The sequence below is a fragment of the Pseudopipra pipra genome, chromosome 1 (assembly GCF_036250125.1).
Source record: "Pseudopipra pipra isolate bDixPip1 chromosome 1, bDixPip1.hap1, whole genome shotgun sequence".
Lineage (NCBI taxonomy): Eukaryota > Metazoa > Chordata > Aves > Passeriformes > Pipridae > Pseudopipra > Pseudopipra pipra.
In genome coordinates, this window is record NC_087549.1 from 70536112 (window position 1) to 70555733 (window position 19622).

Sequence of the window (19622 nt, forward strand, 5' to 3'; positions counted from 1 at the left end):
ATTGCTCATCTAAAAACATAAAAAGCAAGGTTATCTGGCATTCAACAGTCTATGACCATGTGCTTTTTCCCTTTCCTAGGTGCCTGCCACTTTCAGAAATCTTGCATCAAAGACAAGTGATGACTTGTCTATGTCACCAGTCCTAAGTTTGCTGTTCAGTCTACAACTTTTGAATTTTAACAGGCTTTGGTTAAAAATTTACGCTCAAGTTCACAGGAGGCAGTAGAAATGGACAATATTCCCGGTCAGGTCATGACTTAGGTGACCAGAAAGTCTAGCACTTACACTAGCTGCTCTCCTGCTGGTGTTACATTCCTTCCTTGAAAGGAAATGAAAAAAAAGTCATCTAGGGTAAGAAATGCAAAGAATAGAAACATGGTCCCTAGGATTGTATAAACCACTGGTTAATCTGAACACAGTTACGTACACTTTTGAAGAGTACTTTGTTGCCTCACTCACAAAAACAAAGATATAAACAACCTGACTTTACTTAATGCTTTCTTTCTGGCCTGATTGAATAGTTTTCAAAAAGCTTCAGCCATACTCCCTACTACTTAAAATCATTGAGCATTAGTCTTGTCTGTAATACCCACCTTGATATATACACAAGGTAGAAGCATTTCTCATTCCAGCATTTGTGTAAGAGGTGAATATCATGGATTCATTTTAAAGAGGACAAATTTGGATACATACAGATGGATTAATGTAAGTCCCCAGTATCAGACTGGGAGGACTGTAAGAGCTGGGAGGAGAGCCTGGGTTCTCCAAAGTCCAGTCTGGAGTAACCATATCAGGTTTTTCATGTTGGTCAGTCCCTCTTAGCTGCCCAAGACACATGTGAGAGAAGCTGAATGTTCTCAATGTCCACTGAACTACCTCATAGCTGTTATTACGTTCTTGTGTGCCCTACTGCACAGTGTGCCTGTCTGTATTTGACTTATTTGCAATGGGTCTGTCTCCCTTCTCTTCTGTTACTACTCCCTAGTAACAGATTCTCAAGTCTTTCAATGTAGCTAGTACTGTGCAAAGAGCGAGATTTCAAGTCATATTTGGTTAACCTGAGACATTTCTACTACTGTTTCTTCTTACCTGCTGCCACTCAGGTAGGATATGGGTTTCTCTATCTTCCATGTTATGTCTACCAGCCCCAGACAGATGTCTTGAATATCCTACAGCATTTAAAATGGCACCAGGTGCCTGTGTTTAGATAATTTAATGTCTTCCTTGGTCCTTTCTCTGCAGTTTCCATAGGTCTGTGTTTTATTTCAACAGTTATGGTAGGAGATGTACCTCTGGGACCATACACGAGGTTCACCAGAACTCGCAGGAAGTGCTCAGAGAAACTTGGGTCAGTTTTGTCATTTACAGACCCACAGCTAAAGCTGCTCTAACTATAAAAAAATGGCAGCTTCTCTCATTTCAAATCCCCTGTCTTACAACTGGTTTGGGTTTATTTTAATGCAGCATTTCCAGCTAGTTATATAGGAGCGTTTTCTCTCCTTCTTAGAATGTAAACTTTCTCATGAATGTCTGTCTCCCATGGCACTAATTGGTAAAATGCTGTTGTAAGTTTCATTTTGTCTCCAACTGTGCAAATGACTGCCAAGGAACAATTAGGAGTTGTAGCCTGAGCTCAGTGGAACATTAAATGCTGTAGTTTAGTAGTCACTTTGCTCCGTTCTGTGCTCTTGCACAAATCTCTGCTAATCTACATAAGTAATATATGCACAGGCTTCCAGGAACTGCACACATTTGCCATTTCGAGCGTAGGCTAAATACTCACCAATGCTGTATTTTTAGCACCTCACGTTTTACCAAAAAGGCAGCATAAAGGTTATCAAGTTCCTCCCAAAGTCAAAAAAAAAAAAAAGCGGGTATGGGAAAATGCCACTGGTAATGTTTATCCAGAATGTAAAACATGGTATCAAAATAAATCATATTTTTCTTGGATTCTGACCAAAAGAGAGCTGTCAACAAAAGAAAAGTATATAGGGTTAGAAGAGAGGAAGGCTATGGAAAAAAAAATGTAGAGGCCCTTTTGTTTTCCTTTTCCTGTGAGAAAGAGTCATCTTAGGCATGTTTGTAAGTCATGTGAGCTACTGGAAACTACCAGACCTTCACCTCACAAAACACATATCCCATTTTAAAATCCCAGTGATAAGAATTTTAAGAAAAACCCTTGTGCCTAATCTATACCTTCAGGCTTGCTTTGAATGTGAATTTGGAGATGCGTTGAACAACAGCTCTTTTAGAGATTTAGAAATGCAAAATCTGCTTTTGCTGAAGCTCCCTCTATGGCAACAAATAAGAATCCTTTCATTTTCACTGCATTGTTCTCTTTCCTTCAGAAAAATTCTGTGAATTGGATATTATTTTCCCAGTTGTCTAGATAAGGAGATGGAAGCAGAGACTGAGAGGCAAATTATATATAGTCACTGCATAAGTGCAGAGGATTAATGAAAGAGACCTCTGCTGACTGTTGTGCCCAGCAAAGAGAGGATGATATTGCTATAAGGTGTCATTGAAAGATTTCCACTGATAGATGTGAGAAGAGAGCTGGTCAGTGCAATGAGCCTAAGCTCTGTGTTTGGAGTCCAGGAATGCTTGTTCTCATCCCATATATGTTTTTCTAGATAAATTGCCCATAAAATTCTCAACTTAATAGTCCCTCTTATTTCCTGTAAAAAGCCCAGCACAGGCAACCTTAGTAAAACAGATTTTGGCTGTATTTTAGAACAGTCAGGCAATAGACAGAAAAATATGATCAGGTACCAAAAAAGTGGTGAGCTGGCATGGCCTTTTTGGAATTATGTCATGTAATGTCCAAGATTTTGGAAGCAACTTCTCCACAGTAACTTAGAGAAAGAGTGTCACTGTGTGTCTCTTATTTGCCTCCAGCTTTATAAAGAAGAAAGTGATATTTGCCTTTCAGACTGGATAGACCTTAGCTGGTGCACAGTTTGAGCAGTTCTCCCATTGAAAATGCTCTTTCTGAGTTTGCAAATAAATTGCTTTAAAATGCACTTGGAGATTACTCATTCAGTTCATTCTTCTGCCATCTTCAAGTCGAAAGTTTTGTTTGCTAGTTTTCTCTCCCAACCCGAGTGCTGCAATAAGTTTAAATCTTCTTGTCAAATTGCTTAAATGAGTAATCTCATGGATTTGTGTATGTGTGTGAGTGTGTGCCTCAGGGTACAAAAGGACTGCAGTCTTACAGCACTAGTCGCCTCCATGGGAGACTTCAACTGATTTGTGCTACTGGTCTTGTAATCCATCACAGGGAAAACTCGGTTTATGATGAATCTTGCAGTGTGGGTGTTGAGCCTGAGCATCATTAGTTCACATTGGCTTGTGGGGATGTTCAAGACCTGTCAAAACTCAGGTCAGCGGCAGATGTTGGAAGAAATTGTATTCCAGTCACAGAGTACTGTGTCTCTTCTTCTGTATTTAAGCAACCAGTGCGGAATACTGCCTTAGATTTCAGTTTATGAAACCACTTAGGCACACATGAAGCCTTGCTGTCTTGAATTAATCCTGTCTGTATGTCCAGGTACACAAGAATGTGTGTATGACAGTTTTGGAAGGCTTCCTTCAAGGTGTTCTTCGTTGTTTTCATTGATCCCACATACCTGAACTCAGCTTTGTAAGTGCAAGGCAGTTCAGGTACAAGTAGAAGGACTGGGCTCCAAGACTACTACAAAAGACATGAAGGACAGGTGAATGCTAAACAAATAAATAATGAAGTAAAATAAAATTAAATACCTGATGTTTCAACATGTGCTTTCAGTTGCTCCTGGTATGAGCAAGGAAAAATCAAACAATCAAATAGATAAAAAGGAATCTGCATTGTTGGACACAATTTAAATCAATGTCAGGAAACATCACCGAATTTTTATTCCAATTAATATCTTCAAAGGCAGCAGATAAATGGCATTTTCAGGCATTTTCATTTGTTTGCTAAACTACAAAAAAAATGTATCATCTGTTACTCTTAAGTATCTGTGCTATTAAGGGTTTGATCTTGAAAAGGGCAAATCTGCTTCACCTGACCAGAGCTAGTTTAAGTGTGGCTAGAATGGAAAATTACTTTTTCAATAGGCTAATCACAAGGGCAAAATTTAGATAGTATGTCACAGACAGCGATGTCTTAAATTCAGCTGAGATACCTGGGAAAAATGAATTGCCCAATGTGAAATTCTAGTTTCGATTATTTAGATAAAAACTTTCTGCTGGTCATGATTTTATTTTCTAAATTTTTTCATGTTTTGTAACAGGTTGCCACATGTTGTTTTTCTTTTAATTTTAGTTATTTTTTTTGTTAGGATTTTTGTTAGTTTCATTTTCTTTTTCTTCTTTTAATAAGCTAAGACAACACTTGGCACTCATTGTGATTTCAGACTTGTTTTAGACCATTGTACAACTTCATCAGATTTCTGGCAAAATCAGGTCCCTTTTTATGTTTCAGTAAAAGCTACTCTCAAAGGATTAGTTTCTCTTTTCTCCTTCCCTCCCACCCCTCAGGATGAAGAGCAATTGTCCAACAGTACACTAGCTATCTTTATTTTCATTATCACGCTATTTTTATTTAATTCAGTTGCAGATATATTGATACGGCGGGTGCACAGGGTGGCTAGTGATCTGCCTTACAATTGTATGGATATGCAAAAACTTTGTCTTGGCATATGCTGTGTTTCTGCAGTCCAGCTGAAATGTGTACTTCACAGTGAAGCTGAACCATTTCTTTGCAACAGGCTTTATTAATCCTAGTCTTCTGATTGCCAGCACACTTGAGTTTGCTCAGGCACCACTAAGATCCTTCCTAGTTGTGAATGTGTCAGTATGGTGGTATGTGTCTCTCGGGCTACATATTTTTCATACTTTGGGGAATGAGTTTCAGAATACCAGTGGAACCAAGGGGGGTGAAATGAAAATGTGTTTCAGAGCAACAGTGCAAAGCTAAAAAGTAGGGGAGAGACCCAAAGTTTTTCTCCTCTTTCGTGTAGCAGACAAGATGAAGCAATGGCTTTGGCTAAGCATGACAATGAAGATACATTCATTGAAGCACAACTCCAGCAGACTTTGGCTGACCTGGATGAAGATTTAGAAGGTAGGAAAGTTACCTCTTAAGTACAAAAGAGAGAGAAATCACCAGTAGATGCAGAATAATCAGTTGTACTCTGACACATCCTCTGCATTTCTCACTAAGATCACTGGGAACAACTCACAGATCTGTGGCAGAATGTGGTCCACCCAAAGTGGTTGCTCTTCCTTTGCTTCAGGAGCAGCCACCTTTTATAGGCTCGCACTGATTATTTTTCAAATTGCATATCCGATCATCATTGTATTTCAGTGTCTGCTACCAAAAAGAGATGAACAGTAGTTAATAGACACATTTTATAGGCCAAATTTGGTATAATTTCCCTGACTTAAGTGAAGCTAAACCAGTTGTGAATCTAGCTCTGTGTTTAATGAACAATGCCTCTGTTTTGTATTTTATCATAGTGAAGTGGAAAAAGGATGGGACCTTTTTGTAGCCAACACCTCCTCTGTGTTAACAGGCATATTTAAAAGTTAAAAATGGGAAAACATGAATCAGTGGGAAGAGAGAGAATGTCATATTGTGCTCCTCTTTTTCCTACTGTGGATTAAAAATACTTCTCTATTATTGATTTGTCAAAAAATGGCATTGAATAGTTTTTTAAAATTTCCTATCTTTATTTTAATACTTCTGCAGTGGACTAGATTCTGATTTGATTTCTTGCGAGTTCTCTAACGTGGCAATTCCTTAGCTTCTGTTTTGTAACCTTTGATTTATGCCAGTGAATTTGAAAGGATATTTAAGCTTCTTGCACAATGAGGCTTCTGGAGTCACTGGTAATAAAGGGTGAGAAGAATGAAGAAAAAATAAAAGTACTGTTTCTTTTTTGGCTTGTTCAAGGAAATCCTTCAGCTGGGCTGTTATTACTAACCAGATCTGGGAAACATAATTTGGAGTTGCTTGCTGTTTCTCAGAAATATTTCTCCTTCGGAGTCATGCAGTGAAACTTTTATCACTGAAATAAGTTAGTCAAAGATAAGGTATGAACAATAGATGAAATTCTGCTTTCAGCTGTATTTGTATGTTTCCCACTGGCTGAAGCAGGAGGACTGCAGGAATATTTGGCTGATCATAATCAGCAACCAGACAATAAGAAGGACCCAGACCTCTCGTTTTTTTTGTAATAAAAGCATAAAAATACTCCTGTTACTTTTAGTGTAACTAAAATATCTGGTCTGCTTAAGCTTGTGCTATCTGTTTGTGTGATTTAAAGTCATATTGCTTAAATATTGCCAATATGTAATTTTGTATGTGTATTTCGCAGCGGTGGATGGTGTGAGTAACGCTGACTCTGACTACATCAATGATGCATTGAACCCACATATAAGAAGAGTTGAGGCTGCCCAAGATGTTTCCATTTCTGTTCCAGTAACAGTCATAGACGATGCTCCAGAAGTTAGCACCTCTAACTCAGATGAAAATCAAGAGATGGAGATGAGGGTTCCACAAAATATCTCAATCGACTCTGTTAATACAGGAAACTGGACAAATAAAAACAACAATGCAAGTTCCTTTGATAAGGGACACACAGATGGTGGAGCTATATGCATATCGAAGGACCTAATACATCAGCAACCATCTGAAAATGAATTCAGTCATTTGCCTGTGGAACAGCGGAGAGATATGTTTGAATCTCTCACATCCTCCTTTGAAAAAAGAAGTGAAAAGAACTTAAGACTGGAACCCCTTCCCAAACATGGTGTGAAGTCTGAGGAATATAAATCTAAGCTGAGTCCATCTCACTCCAAGACCACAGCTGAAATCAATACAGCAAAAGAGAAGCTAAATCCATATAATGAATATAGTAGCAGGGAAAGATCTCTGAAAAAAAGTAAATCAGAATTAGAAATCAAATGGCCACCAGCAAAAAAAGTGGAAGTAGAAGAAGTCCCATCAGCACCTACATGGTGTCATCGTGCCCAGAATTCAGGATCGAACTATGAACCTAAAATGGGTTTGACAACCTTTAAAGTTGTCCCTCCCAGACCTGAAGTAAGACATTTCGATAGAGGAGTTTCACTCTCCACTGGTGCCATTAAGATAGATGAACTAGGCAACCTTATAAGCCCAAACACTGGTGTTAGTAAACACATACCAGGTTCTTCTTCTGATGAAAGTGAGGAAATTCATATTGGGAAAGTGAAGGCATTCTGGAGGTCAAGTTCTATGGAAAAGCAAAATGATGACTCTGCTGAGCATTTTTCTAAAAAGTCAGCAGTCACCACGAGCTCTAAGCCCTTTACTGTAAAACATGAACACAAACCTGTCTGTCTTGCAGCTCCAAAACTTGTAGCACCACAAACTGTTACTACCCAGGTAGCCGAAAGACAGTCTGAGAGTGAAAGGACCAAACTACCTCTTCCAGTTACACAGTCTCAGGTAACACCATTAGCAGCCCCAACCATTAATAAGGACAAGCTGGAACTTCCATTTGTAAAGCCACATAGGAGAACTTCCAGTCAGTATGTTGCCTCTGCCATTGCAAGACACATCAATGCAACTACCTTTAAGTCTGACTCTGTGGAATATCATGAGAAAGATGAAAACAAGCAAGGGGCAGGAGAGGTTAAGACTGAAGCAGAAGTTTCACCAAAAAGATGTATTATTGTGGCCAAATATAGCCCTGTGGAAACAGAGTCAGCAGAAACAAGAGAAACACTTTCAAGTGTTTTTACTTGCAGTCAGAAAGCATCCCACAGGTTTACACCTGGTGATAATTCTGGCTTGGAAAACAAAGTAGTTAATATCAGGGCACCAAATCAAGCAACTTCTCTGAGTTTCTATAAAAAGAATGGCAGTGTCCCACTTACTAAATCCTCCTCAAAGGATAACAACAGTGCAGAAGAGGATCGTGGTTTAAACAGCAAACAAAGTATAGCAGAGAAAAAGACACGTCTCATGTTTGACCAGAAATGTGAGACTGTGACCCTTACTAATTCAGCCTCATCTCTTAAGTCTCCTGACCTCCAAGGAGTCCCATCCTCTTTCAGCTCATCTTTGCGAGTCGCTAAATGGCCTCCTGCTAATGGTGTTCAAGTTAATTCGTTTAAAGCGTCATCTGAGTTAAACGGTGCACCAGCAAATGCAGAGTCAGAACAGGAGGAGAAACCTGATGATTCAGATATTAATGCTGTCAGTGAAGTGGATATTAATGTGCAGACCAATATCTTTGGACCAAAGAAGAAGTTCAAACCTGTCATCCAGAAACCAGTTCCAAAAGACACATCACTGCACAGCGCCCTAATGGAAGCAATTCAAACAGGAGGGGGAAAGGAGAAACTCAGAAAGGTAAAGTGGAAACATTTTTTAGCCTGTTCAGACTGCAGAGCCCTGTATTCACCCTGTCAGACACCAGAGGTTTTATGACTGGTACAGTTGCTGGTGAGCTGGAGAACACAAGGCATTTGAAAAATTTATAATGGCAAAATACAGACCAAGCTACTGCTTATTCTGCATATCCTGTATATTATGCAACAGCATGGCTACTGCACTAGCTAGAAGAGGCAGAGGGTGCATAGACACAGCATAAACGAGAGGTAATTGAGGTTAGTCTAAGAACTGAACCCTCATTTCAGTATGTTATGTAAAAACAGGAACACAGCGTGGAGAAACCTGTGAATAACTATAATGAAAGAAAACTGCATTTTGTATTACTAGGGCATAATAATTGTTTGCCGCTGACTTCGTGCTTAGGGGATATGAGACTGCATCTCTAAGTACAGCATTACTATCTACACATGTCCTCACTGTTCAGTGTGAGTAAGGGTTTTAAAAGCAGGCCCAAAAAAGACAGACTGATTAGTCTTCATAGTTTGCATTCTGGTACAAATGCCAAAAAGTGTTTCCAAGCTATCTCTAAGTAAATATCTAATAACAATGTGAGGTTTATTCCTTTAATATTCTAGGTTTCAAACAGTGCACTAAATGGCAATCACGGGAAACCCTCATATGCTGAGCCAGAGAATGCGCGCTCAGCCCTACTAGCAGCAATTAGAGGCCACAGTGGCACCTCAAAGCTGAAAAAGGTAAGAAATCAAGACGGTAAGTGATCTTTAAAGTGCAGTCTGTTCCTACTGGGTGTTTTAAATACACCCAGATATGCCACAAACTAAACATCCTGCTGCAAAGGGAGAAATTGAGGGGGAAACTCTGTGCAGAAGACCAGATCTGACTTAGGCAGAGAGTATTGCAAGTCCAATTCTATCCTCTGCTATAAAACTTAAACTCTTTCAAATGGTGTGGTTTTAACTTAGAAAGGACATAGAAATCCAAACCAATTACAGGGAGTGTACATAGAAGACATCAAATGTTCCTCATTTTCGCATTTAGGTGGCATAGAATTGTAGAATGGTTTGGATTGGAAAGGACCTTAAACACCTCTCGCTAGATCTAGTTGCTCAATGTGCCATCCAAACTGCCCTTGAACACTGCCAAGAATGGGACATCCACAACTTCTCTGAACAGAGAAGTTGTACTTTAGGAGTATGCAGTTAGATTAATATATTTGCATTACCTACCATATACATCCAGTCCCAGTTAACTGAAAACACACTAGAGCTTCTTCATGCCATTTATCTGCTAACATGGTGCATGCAAGTAGCATGCAAGTAATTGATTTTGGTGTTCCATCAACATTCACTACAGCAGGATGATTCCTTCTCTCTGATTTACCTAATCATTAAAGCATCTCTTTTTCCTAATAGCCAAAACCTATACTGTTCTAGCCCTAGGTTTCACTCAGTTGACTAATCCAGCCAAAGATGTGTACTTGGCAAGGAGGTTCCCATTTCCCTCATGCAATGACTCAGTTCATTAGCACATATTCAGATAGCTGGCATTAGATAGAAAATGTCTCTTCCTGTGTTAGGGAATTACTTCATCCCTAAATATCTTGCTGCACTTGCTGCAGGTAGGGTACAGCTTACTCTGAGCCTGTGAGCAGGATGGGCTAGCCAGCAACAATCTGCACATATACTGAACTGCTTTCTGCATTCATTGGGCATAAATGTAAATTTGTGTAAAAGAGGGTCTGACAATTAAGTGATAGTGTGTCATCACAGAGACTTTTTGGCAGAGAAGCTTTTGCCATAATTTTAGAGAAAGATGCCTAGAAATGATGCACTTCCTTTTCACTGTGTCACCTGTGCTAGTTAAATGACCATGTTTGTATGTGTACAGGGCACGATGCAGATGTGCTATGATGAAAGGGCTGTCCTTTTTATGTTATCTCAGATGTTCATCTTTTATCTAACATGATGTTATACTCATATATATATATTGTTTATGTGCAGTGAGGGAATAGAATACAGGAGCTTTCTATGGATTATTTGATGGGAGATGAATCCTTTAATTTTTCACCACAAAAGTTCTATGTCTCAATTTCTCTGAGAATTCTAATAGATCTGCTTAGAAACCTCCTATGTGGCCCATGATACTGAATTTCCTAGTTATTGCCAAATAATTGTAATTACTAACAATTTATCACGATTATTACTAGTAATGGTGTAAATGGCAAAAGTATCTCTTGAGACAGTTGATGGAAAAGCTGGCTTAGTCTGCAAGATTGTCTTTTTCATGTGCATGCACTTGAAGTAGGATGAGTTTCCAAGCTGTTAACTTGTGCAGAGATTTTAGTTTCAGAAATTCCACAGAAATACACTTGGAAGAAGAATCAATTGATTTTGCTCTCAGTGCTTTCACATAGTTCTCTCTGGTCCTTTCTTTTTCTTTTTCAAGTATGGCTGGAAACTTTGGGTTTAATGGCATTTTTTTCAATAAAGCTATGTCTGAGAGCTCAGATCTGGAAGAGCATCCCTGTCATCTGAGATTATTTCTGTGCAGCCTAGACTGCAAAAAAGTAATTAGATTCATGGGTGGCTATTGCAGCTTTAATATATCTCCCTGATTCCAAAACCGTTGTGGTTTTTTTCAAATTAATACCAAGTCCAACTTTCTCTCTTACCTTACATGCCAAGAAGAGTTACAGGATGCTGGATCTCACAGTAAATAGATTGAGTTTCTGAGGCAGACTCAATGCCAAAATCTCGATGCTAGTAATCAGCCCAGCTGAGTGATGTGAGTGAGTAGTAACAGATGTTTGACCCCATGAGCAAACAAAGGTTCTATGTGTTTTGCATCATTCAAGCAAAATGAAAGTGCATCAACTGTCAAATAATTACAGTTTAGCCATGCTTGATATTAATCACCTTCTTTCAACTGCCTCATGAGCAGATCTCCTCTTTGGCCTCTGAAGAGCTGCAGCGTTTTCGGGACGCAGAACTATCCTTGCAGAAGGCAGAAGACCTTCAGGAAGAGCAGCTTTGTATCCCACCTGCCCCTGCCCAGCCGCCACCACCACCTCCCATTCAGCTGTCAGCAGCAGCTCCTAAATCCTCTGCCACAGTTACAGGTAACCCCTTGGAGGCAAGGCAAGCTCTAATGGAGGCCATTCGCTCTGGTGCTGCAGCAGCAAAGTTAAGAAAGGTAAATGTACTTTTATATTTTACTGTGGACGAAACAACGTATGCTAGCTGTGTTTTCAGAGACATTTTTAAGCTGTTCTAGATGCACATTTCTTTCTTCCAGCAGGAGAAGGTACATGTACTGTTTTCTCTAGCTGAATCAAAGATAGGAATGTATTTGAAACCTTTGGACACCTAATGAAACACACCTATGCATATATGCAACAATTTGAATAGTTAATACTTTTTATTAAAAGAGACAATCAGGAGCATGTGTATAATTTCAGAAAGTATTTTCATTACCTTTTCATTCTTGTGTATCTGAGATAATGCTGTATGTCCTTTAGACAAGGTGAACTTAAGAAAGATCAGATATGAGACCCTGAAGCAAATTTATAAATAAGTACTCTCTCCTAATTTCAGTAGTGTGTCCTAGACTTTGATTCCCAACACTTACACCTTGGTCACATGTGCTGAGAGCTGTCAGTAAAACTGGGAGGTCAATTTAATGTCTGCCTGAACTTTATTAATTGAATGGCATGTGTTTCACTTCTGTGATCAACTGTGAATCAGTCATCTCCCAGATGTCTAAATGCTCAGTTGCCTGTGTGTGATTTTTGGATAAATTCACTAACCTCTTTGATCAAAGTTTTTTCTTCCTAATCTCAAGTTACACTGCATTTTTTGGTGAAGAGAAGCAGATCGATTGGCCTTAGTGGAAGCATCCCAATGTTACACTGCAGTATCCAAGAATGGACTTTGATCCAGGGATTTTAGGGAGTGTACAAAAGTAGATGTAGTTTTCCCAACACATGATTTAACTGATGCCAGCCATAAATGTGTAAACATTGCATACTTGTCCTCTTTTGGATAATGAAAAAATATGCTCAAATTTTAACATTTGAAAGTAGCCAAAAAAATATGATTTCTCATAAACCAGAAATTCCACAGAATCATACAAATGGCACAAACAAATTAGTGTTTCAGGGAAATTTACATCAGCGTGTTCTGATTACATCAGAAATCTGGATGTGCTGTTATTTTTCATGTGAAAAATAAGTATGTTAAGCATAAGATTATGAGGAGCATCTGAGTTTACGTGGTTTGTTCAGCTTGGAGAAGGCTAAGGGGCAACCTCATTGCAGTCAATGTCTTCCTCAAGGAGGGCAGCTGAGGGGCAGGTGCTGATAATCCTCTCTGTGGTGACCAGTGGTAGGACATGAGGAAATGCAACTGTGTCAGGGGAAGTTCAGATGACAATAGGAAAAGATTCTTCACTGAGAGAGTGGTTGGTCATCTGAACAGGCTCCCCATGGAAGTGGTCACAGCACCAAATCTGTCAGATCTCGAGGAGCATCTGGATGATGCTCTTAGTCATGTGGCTTAGTTTTAGGCAGTCCTGTGAGGAGCAGGGTGCTGGATTCAATGATCTTTATGTGTTCCTTCCAACTTGAGATACTCTGATTCTAAGAGTACAAATTTTGAAGAAATCAGACCTTTATTTCCCTACTTTACCAATTGACAGAAAAAAAACAGGATTTGGACATTCAAGGATACATGATGCAGTTATTTTCTTGATCCTTCCAAATTTCTTGTTCTTCCAATTGCATTGCTCTTGCAGAAGTCTCTGAGGCAATCAGTAGCTCTTCTCATGAAACCGAGTCTTTACCATTTCTTTGTGGATTTATTTCAAAACACTTGGATAACCAGTGCAGGCCATGAAAATACGCCAGATATTCTCACGTATTCTGCTAAATACTGTGCCTATCTTGTTTCATTTCCAAGGCAGAGTAATTTTTTGGAGTTTTGACATTGAAACTAGGTCTTTTATGAAAATAAAAGAGAGCAGTGTTTTGTCCAAGACAGAGTATGATTTTCTTACTACTGTGCTGCTCTTTCAGATACTGGATATGGAAACTAACCTTGTATACACAAAAGTCATCTTGACACTTTGACATCTGAGATCTCACGTCCTTGATAAGATTTTGGTTGCAGCAATTAGACAGCAGAGTAGGTAGTTCAGTTCAGTAATGGCATCTGTTTCTCTTCCATTGTCTTCTCAAAGCTTTCTGGGACAAGGGCTTCTGACAGCAAGGTCATTTATTTAGGTAATGTTGTGGAGAACTGGGAAGAATCTGTATTCCTTAGTTATGTGTGACTTAGTGCTTATTTATGAAGGAATATTTGCAATGGAAGCAGATCAAACGGGACTGTCAGTGGAACCAAATGTAAAAAGCAACCAATTGCTTAGATAAGGAGCATCCCAACAAACATTTGAGCTCTAGTAATATCTGTGAAAAGCCAGCTCCTCCACTCCTCCCCTGATTACACAGCTATTTGCTAAAGTCATGAACTTTAAGGTTAAAAGATCCACTATGCAGGAAGGGAGGAGAGAAGTTGCTGGAGGCTGACCTTGCCTTGCTGAGAGTCAGGGTCTGCACAGCACAGTCTCTAAGTGGGTCAGCCAAAACAAACTAGAGCAGAAATAGGTGCTTGAGGAAAATACTAAGTATAGGTAAGACAGTACATGCTTAAGTCTCCTGGCTCTTCTTTAATCCATTTCTTGGACTACTGTGCCTGCTTTGGCAAATAAATCACCCTTTGTTTTGAAGAAACGACTTGTGTTTTATTGCACACTCTTGCTGTCCACACTCTTGCTGTCCCCAGTTGGGCCTGCTCAGTAAAATGGTTCATCCGCAGTGCAGAGCAGTTCAGAGACCTGCTAGAAAGTGGTTACACTACAGATCCTACCTAAAGGGAGTGGAGACACAGGCATGTCACAGGAACAGGATGAACTTATTTACCCAACTGGAAAAGACCTGACAAAGTGCAGGAAGTAACCTTTTTCTTCAGTTTTTGAAATGGTCTGTCAAGGAACCTGACAGTTGTTCAACACATGCAAAGTATAACAGCAAGTCAGGGAGGTGGCATCAAGCAAAGCCACCAACCATGATGACTGCCCCAGTGCCTTTGGTGGTTGATTGTCTTGAGAAATGAACGTATCTCACTGGCGAGGAGCCTGCTTCCCAGCCATGCAGTCTGTCTCATGTGCAAAGGAGAATCAGTTGATCTAGGAAATAAACAGCTGATTTGAGACCAGATTTTGGCTAATTCTGGTGGGCAAAACTCAGGTCATAGAGCTGTACCATTTGTAGCTTCTGATGTTAAAAGTGAAGTAGTGTTTTCCTTCAGTTGTGTCGAACAGAATCATATAGTGAAGATCTATATGTCCAGGTTTTAACTTTCTATTTCCCATCTCAGAAAATGCAAAATAACCTGGCTAGATTTCTGAAGTTCTGTATATCAATGCATGTGTATTTTTGGTTTTGCGTAACTTGCCTTGGGATTTACTAGATTGTCTGTGGAAAAAACATAACTACACGTGCAAATAACCTGTTAGATGTCTAGCTGTAGGTATAGTTGCAGCACAAGTCCATGCAGGATTAAAAATCTTACCAAAGAAGAGAAGCTATAAAAGTTCCTTTAGATTATCCATTCCTTTTAGGTAGAGTTGTACCCAGGGATTTGGTAGAAATACTACAGGGGAATGTGCCTGCAAATGGTGGGGAAGGCAAGTTATATCTCTGAAAGAACAGGCTCACGGTAAAATGATTGCTATAGACCACTTCTTAATGGTATGTGCAAGGGAGATTCTGCAGATTCCATATATCTTCCAACAAAGAGTTGCACCAAAGCAACCCTTTCTGTTTGCTCACTGAGATTTTAAAAATTAATTTGGCTCCATCACAGTATCCACAAGCATTCATGCCAATGTTTGGCATAGGCATTAGGTCATGTGAACTCTTGATACGTGCAGTGTATCATTCTGTTGGCAATCAAAGGAGCCAGGTAAGATAATTACTGCACCATTACAATGAGTCCATGGTGTACACTGGGATAATTTGGAGTTGGTTGTCAACAATTAACACATTGATCTGAATTATGGCACATTGAGTGTCTTCTGGGAAGCATGGCCTAGTTCTATACCTTTATGTCAAGCAGTGGACTGTTCTCACATAAGCAGAGATATATAATTGTGAATGAACAAATACTGTTTCGTACCATTAGTATCTGTGGGTGCAATGAAAGGATTACAGAATCAAAGCCACAGTTAATGTTGGCTTTGGTAGGCTGGAAATGGGGCAGGAGCCCCCACGTTAAGGTTGGCCAAGCTTGATATACAGGTAGTCAAATGAGCCTATGAAGCGATTCTAGTTCCCATGCACAATGAGAGGCAGGCATTTGCATGCTGTTTGAATTGAAAGATAAAACTTGAAAATAATTTGAACTCTTCACCTTGCTAATAATTTATATAATGACCTATTTTTTTCCTCAAGAATAAAGTTTCTGCCATGGATACTAAGGCCAAAATGGTAAATTTAGGCTTGATCAAATACATGATTCCTTTTTAGTTTTTGCACTGACCTTAATGTATATCTCTATGATAGAATCAAAGCTCAGTAACTTTGAATTTGTTAGAGCACCTTAGCATATGAATTTAAAATTAAGCATATGCTTAGATGACCTGAGGACTGGGAAGGAAGATAAGCATTTGTTTAAGTATTTTCCTGAATCAAAGCCATTGGGAGTTTACTTCATTTAATCAGGAAGCAAAGTACTCATCAATTGATTTTTATGGCCAGTGACAGCTAGCTGACACAGAATAGATTTTGACTGTCAGATGTTGCATACTTATAGCCTGGGTTTCTGTTCATTCCACAATGAAGGACTTTCAGAGAAAAATACATCACCTGTGTTCCAGAAATTGTGTAATTACAACCTAAATAGCTGCAACATACGTAAGTATATATGAGTTGTAGGGTTTTTAGGGAAGGATAGCACCTTTCATTAAACCAACTGATACAGCTAGAAAACAACAGATAAGCTTTAAGTAGTCCCAAGGAGCAGATGAAGAGACCAAGCTTGAAAGCAGCCTCACAGGAGAATGTTTGGTTAACAATGTCAACAGTTGGAGGTTTAAAAATATCTTGAATGATCATGTGCTTTTCTTTGTTATAGGTCCCTCTGCTTGTTTAAATCATATAAAAAGAACAGATAATTGGAAAATCTAACCCCGTATGCATCCATAATCATCGTTCAAGCTCTGAAGTGGCAAAAAACATCAAGAAGTTTAGTATATTCTCGTCTACAAGCCAAAATAAGCTGTAGTTAATTTTCTGTGTGTTCCTGCATAATGGTTCTAAGGGGGAAATATGTTGCTCTGCTGTAAAGCTTCTGTGCCAAGGAATTGTGTTTTGCCTCTGAATATTTAAAGTTGCCAATAAACCATTCTTGTTGGCAGGTTAATAAGAATATAAACACTGTGCAGTCCTGTGTTAATACTTAATTGTATTTATGGGCAAAATTAAAAACTTTACTAGTTATCTGAAAAGTAATATTCATTTTAAGTTGTTAAAAATATTTCAAACTATTTCAAACTATTTACTTGCTTCTTATTTGATTTCAAAAAGGACTATAAATGGTTGGAGTGAAAATCAGAATAAAGGTCTATAAAAAACAATCACAAGAAAAAAGTTATGGTACCTAAGTTGTCATATGCTGGAGTCACTGGTTTTTAAAATTAAATTAACTTTGTATCTCTGGTGGAGCTCTGAGAAAGCAGGCAATTAATAATGAATGTGAGACAGTGTCTATTGCAAAGTTACTTATGGGATATGACGTATAGAATGCTAATGCGCAGAGATATGCTGAACCCTAGTAACGTTCATGGCACTTCAGAAATATTGAACCACCTTAAAGGATCTCTATTTGCAACAGACTGTGAAGGTTTTAAATAAGATTCAGAGTCCTGCTTAGAGGTCCAAGATGTAGAATTCATTCCTGCGCTGCAAAACGAAGTGAAGCTGGTTTATATCAGTAACCAGGACTTTTGTGCACTCTTGTTCAGGTCGTGCATAAGTTGGCCCTTTATTTCTAATTTGTATGGCTGTTGTATGTTGTCTCACAAGTATTTATAGCAGCATCTTTTTCAAATGTTAACTACTTTGGTAGTTGTTGTACATATTTTGAAAATATTTCGTTAAATTGATTAACTTAAAAAGGACAAATGAAAACGCTTTTTCACATTTCCTATATTGTAATGACACTGAAGAAGAGGAAGTTTGTACATTTACATTTTTATAATCATAGACTAGAGTGCTGGCAGATTCTTTTTTTTTTTGAGCTGGAATTTAAAATGTATAGTTATGGACTGTTGAAAGCACAAGAATATTTAGCCATCTGCAGTTAATGTGACTATATATTATATATTATTATATATTGTAAAATATTGATATCTGTTAGTGCCACGAATAAAAACAAAATCAAAACCTGACATGGCTTGAAATGGTCTTTTTGCCAAATATTTTCCATTTAGAGAAAGAAATTAGAACTAGGGATGGACTTAAGCAAACCAGTATGCTGTGCTTGTATTTCAAGTCTAATATAAGATGTCTCAAGCCAGGAAAGAGCTCACAACTAACAGCCTAGTAATGCAGTAGAAATCACCAACTAGAATCAACATGTCATTTAATATACATTTCAATAATGATGCAGTACTGATAATGCTCCATTTCCTCATTAGGAAAGCTAATATATTCAGAATTAAGGTGCTCTGTCTCACCGCAGGATAAATAAGATAACCTTTGTTGATTGTGATTAGCCTTCTTTTGCCTTAAAAGTCTTCTCAGTATGCTGAAGATCAGAAATACTAGCATTGAAAATGTTATCACAGAAAATGATTTAGTCACTCGTAAGTTTGAATGCTGCAGATAGTCCCACTAGCAGGAAATAGAGCTTCCTTTGTTAGGTGTTGCAAGACAAAATTCAGTGCAGGTCTCCTTCTTGTTCTTAGTGTTGCCTGAAGGCCCTGGGTGTGAAGCCTCTCCTTACTAGCACCCTTTCAGTGTAATATGCTATATGAGTACTTACTTTTCAATGTAAGGGATTCAGAACTAGATTGTTAGATGATAATATCCTCTGGGCTTCACAATGCAAAGGTTCTGGTTCTGGATGCTGGCACTGCATAGAACTAAAGTTTCTAAGGTGTTATTCCTGGGTAAACTTCTGAGTATTTAATTCTCATGGATAAAACACTATAAAAACAAGATAAGATGTCATCTTCACTGTGACAGCAAAAAAAAAATTACAAGAAATCCTGATGGCTCAGTCACACCTCAAACTAGAAATTGAGGGGGAGTTCAGCTGTCTACAGTGGGAAGTCTAGGCTGGCTGTTCATTCCCTTCTCATATTGATGGGAGTTGTGCCCGCTTTTACGTTATCATCTAGGTGCTGTTGAATTCTTGGTAACAGCTCAGTTTAACCCCAAGTGAGTACAGATCTTATTATAAACTCATTTATAATGAAGCCTAGTTACAGGTATGACTCTTCCATATAGTTACTGTTTGCTAGTGCAGACACAGCCTATGTCTAGGGGTACACATGCTGCCGAGGTTAGTCCCTGACATATCCCGTAACGGCACCTGTAGCTGCACAGTCTGCAGGCTGCTTTTGCTCCTGAAGGACTGAAAGGACAGCAAGCCCCCCTTTTCCTTAGTGTATCTCTCAGCCTAGGTTGTCCCCACATGCTCTCACCTCAGTTCAACCAGAGGAAAGAGTCTGATGCATGCCTGATTCATCCAACCCTATATATTATCTTTTTTAGTAAGAGACTAAAAGGAGGTGAAAAAATGGTATCACCAGGGAAACTGAATGGAGAATTTGGATTTCGTATCTTTATTTCTTCTACAGATATAAATCAATGTTCAGAGCTTAGAGAAGTCCAGTCTAATGTCTCAAATAAAAATTTGTATGTCTCCCCTCCCTTTTTTTTACTTGTTTTTATTTACATTTTTTTAAAACTTGAGTTTGGAGTATTACTCAACCATTAAGCCAGCATTAAATCTCTCTCATTAGATTAAAATTTAATTTTAAATAATATTGGTTGTCTGCATGAGCTATTTGACTTACAGGCCTTCGTTATAGATTCTTTTTTCTTGTAGAAACAGATTTCTAATGCTAGTCATGCAAACTATTGGACCTGAAGACCTTGACATGCACATCA

At 38.7% G+C, this 19622-nt stretch overlaps 1 protein-coding gene across 13 annotated transcripts in view; it reads left to right on the plus strand.

Annotated features, from left to right (window-relative positions):
* The window catches only part of COBL (cordon-bleu WH2 repeat protein), a 172937-nt gene extending 155044 nt beyond the window's left edge, over window positions 1-17893 (plus strand). For 12 of the 13 annotated variants that reach the window (XM_064660440.1, XM_064660394.1, XM_064660405.1 and 9 more), the window contains 5 exons: window positions 5004-5107; window positions 6363-8386; window positions 9004-9123; window positions 11330-11581; window positions 16579-17893. In XM_064660440.1, coding sequence (XP_064516510.1) covers window positions 5004-5107; window positions 6363-8386; window positions 9004-9123; window positions 11330-11581; window positions 16579-16596 — 2518 coding nt within the window. In that variant the 3' untranslated portion in view covers window positions 16597-17893. The remainder of the gene's footprint in view (window positions 1-5003; window positions 5108-6362; window positions 8387-9003; window positions 9124-11329; window positions 11582-16578) is intronic. The other variant, XM_064660416.1, reaches the window with a different exon arrangement.
* The last annotated feature ends 1729 nt before the right edge of the window (window positions 17894-19622 follow it).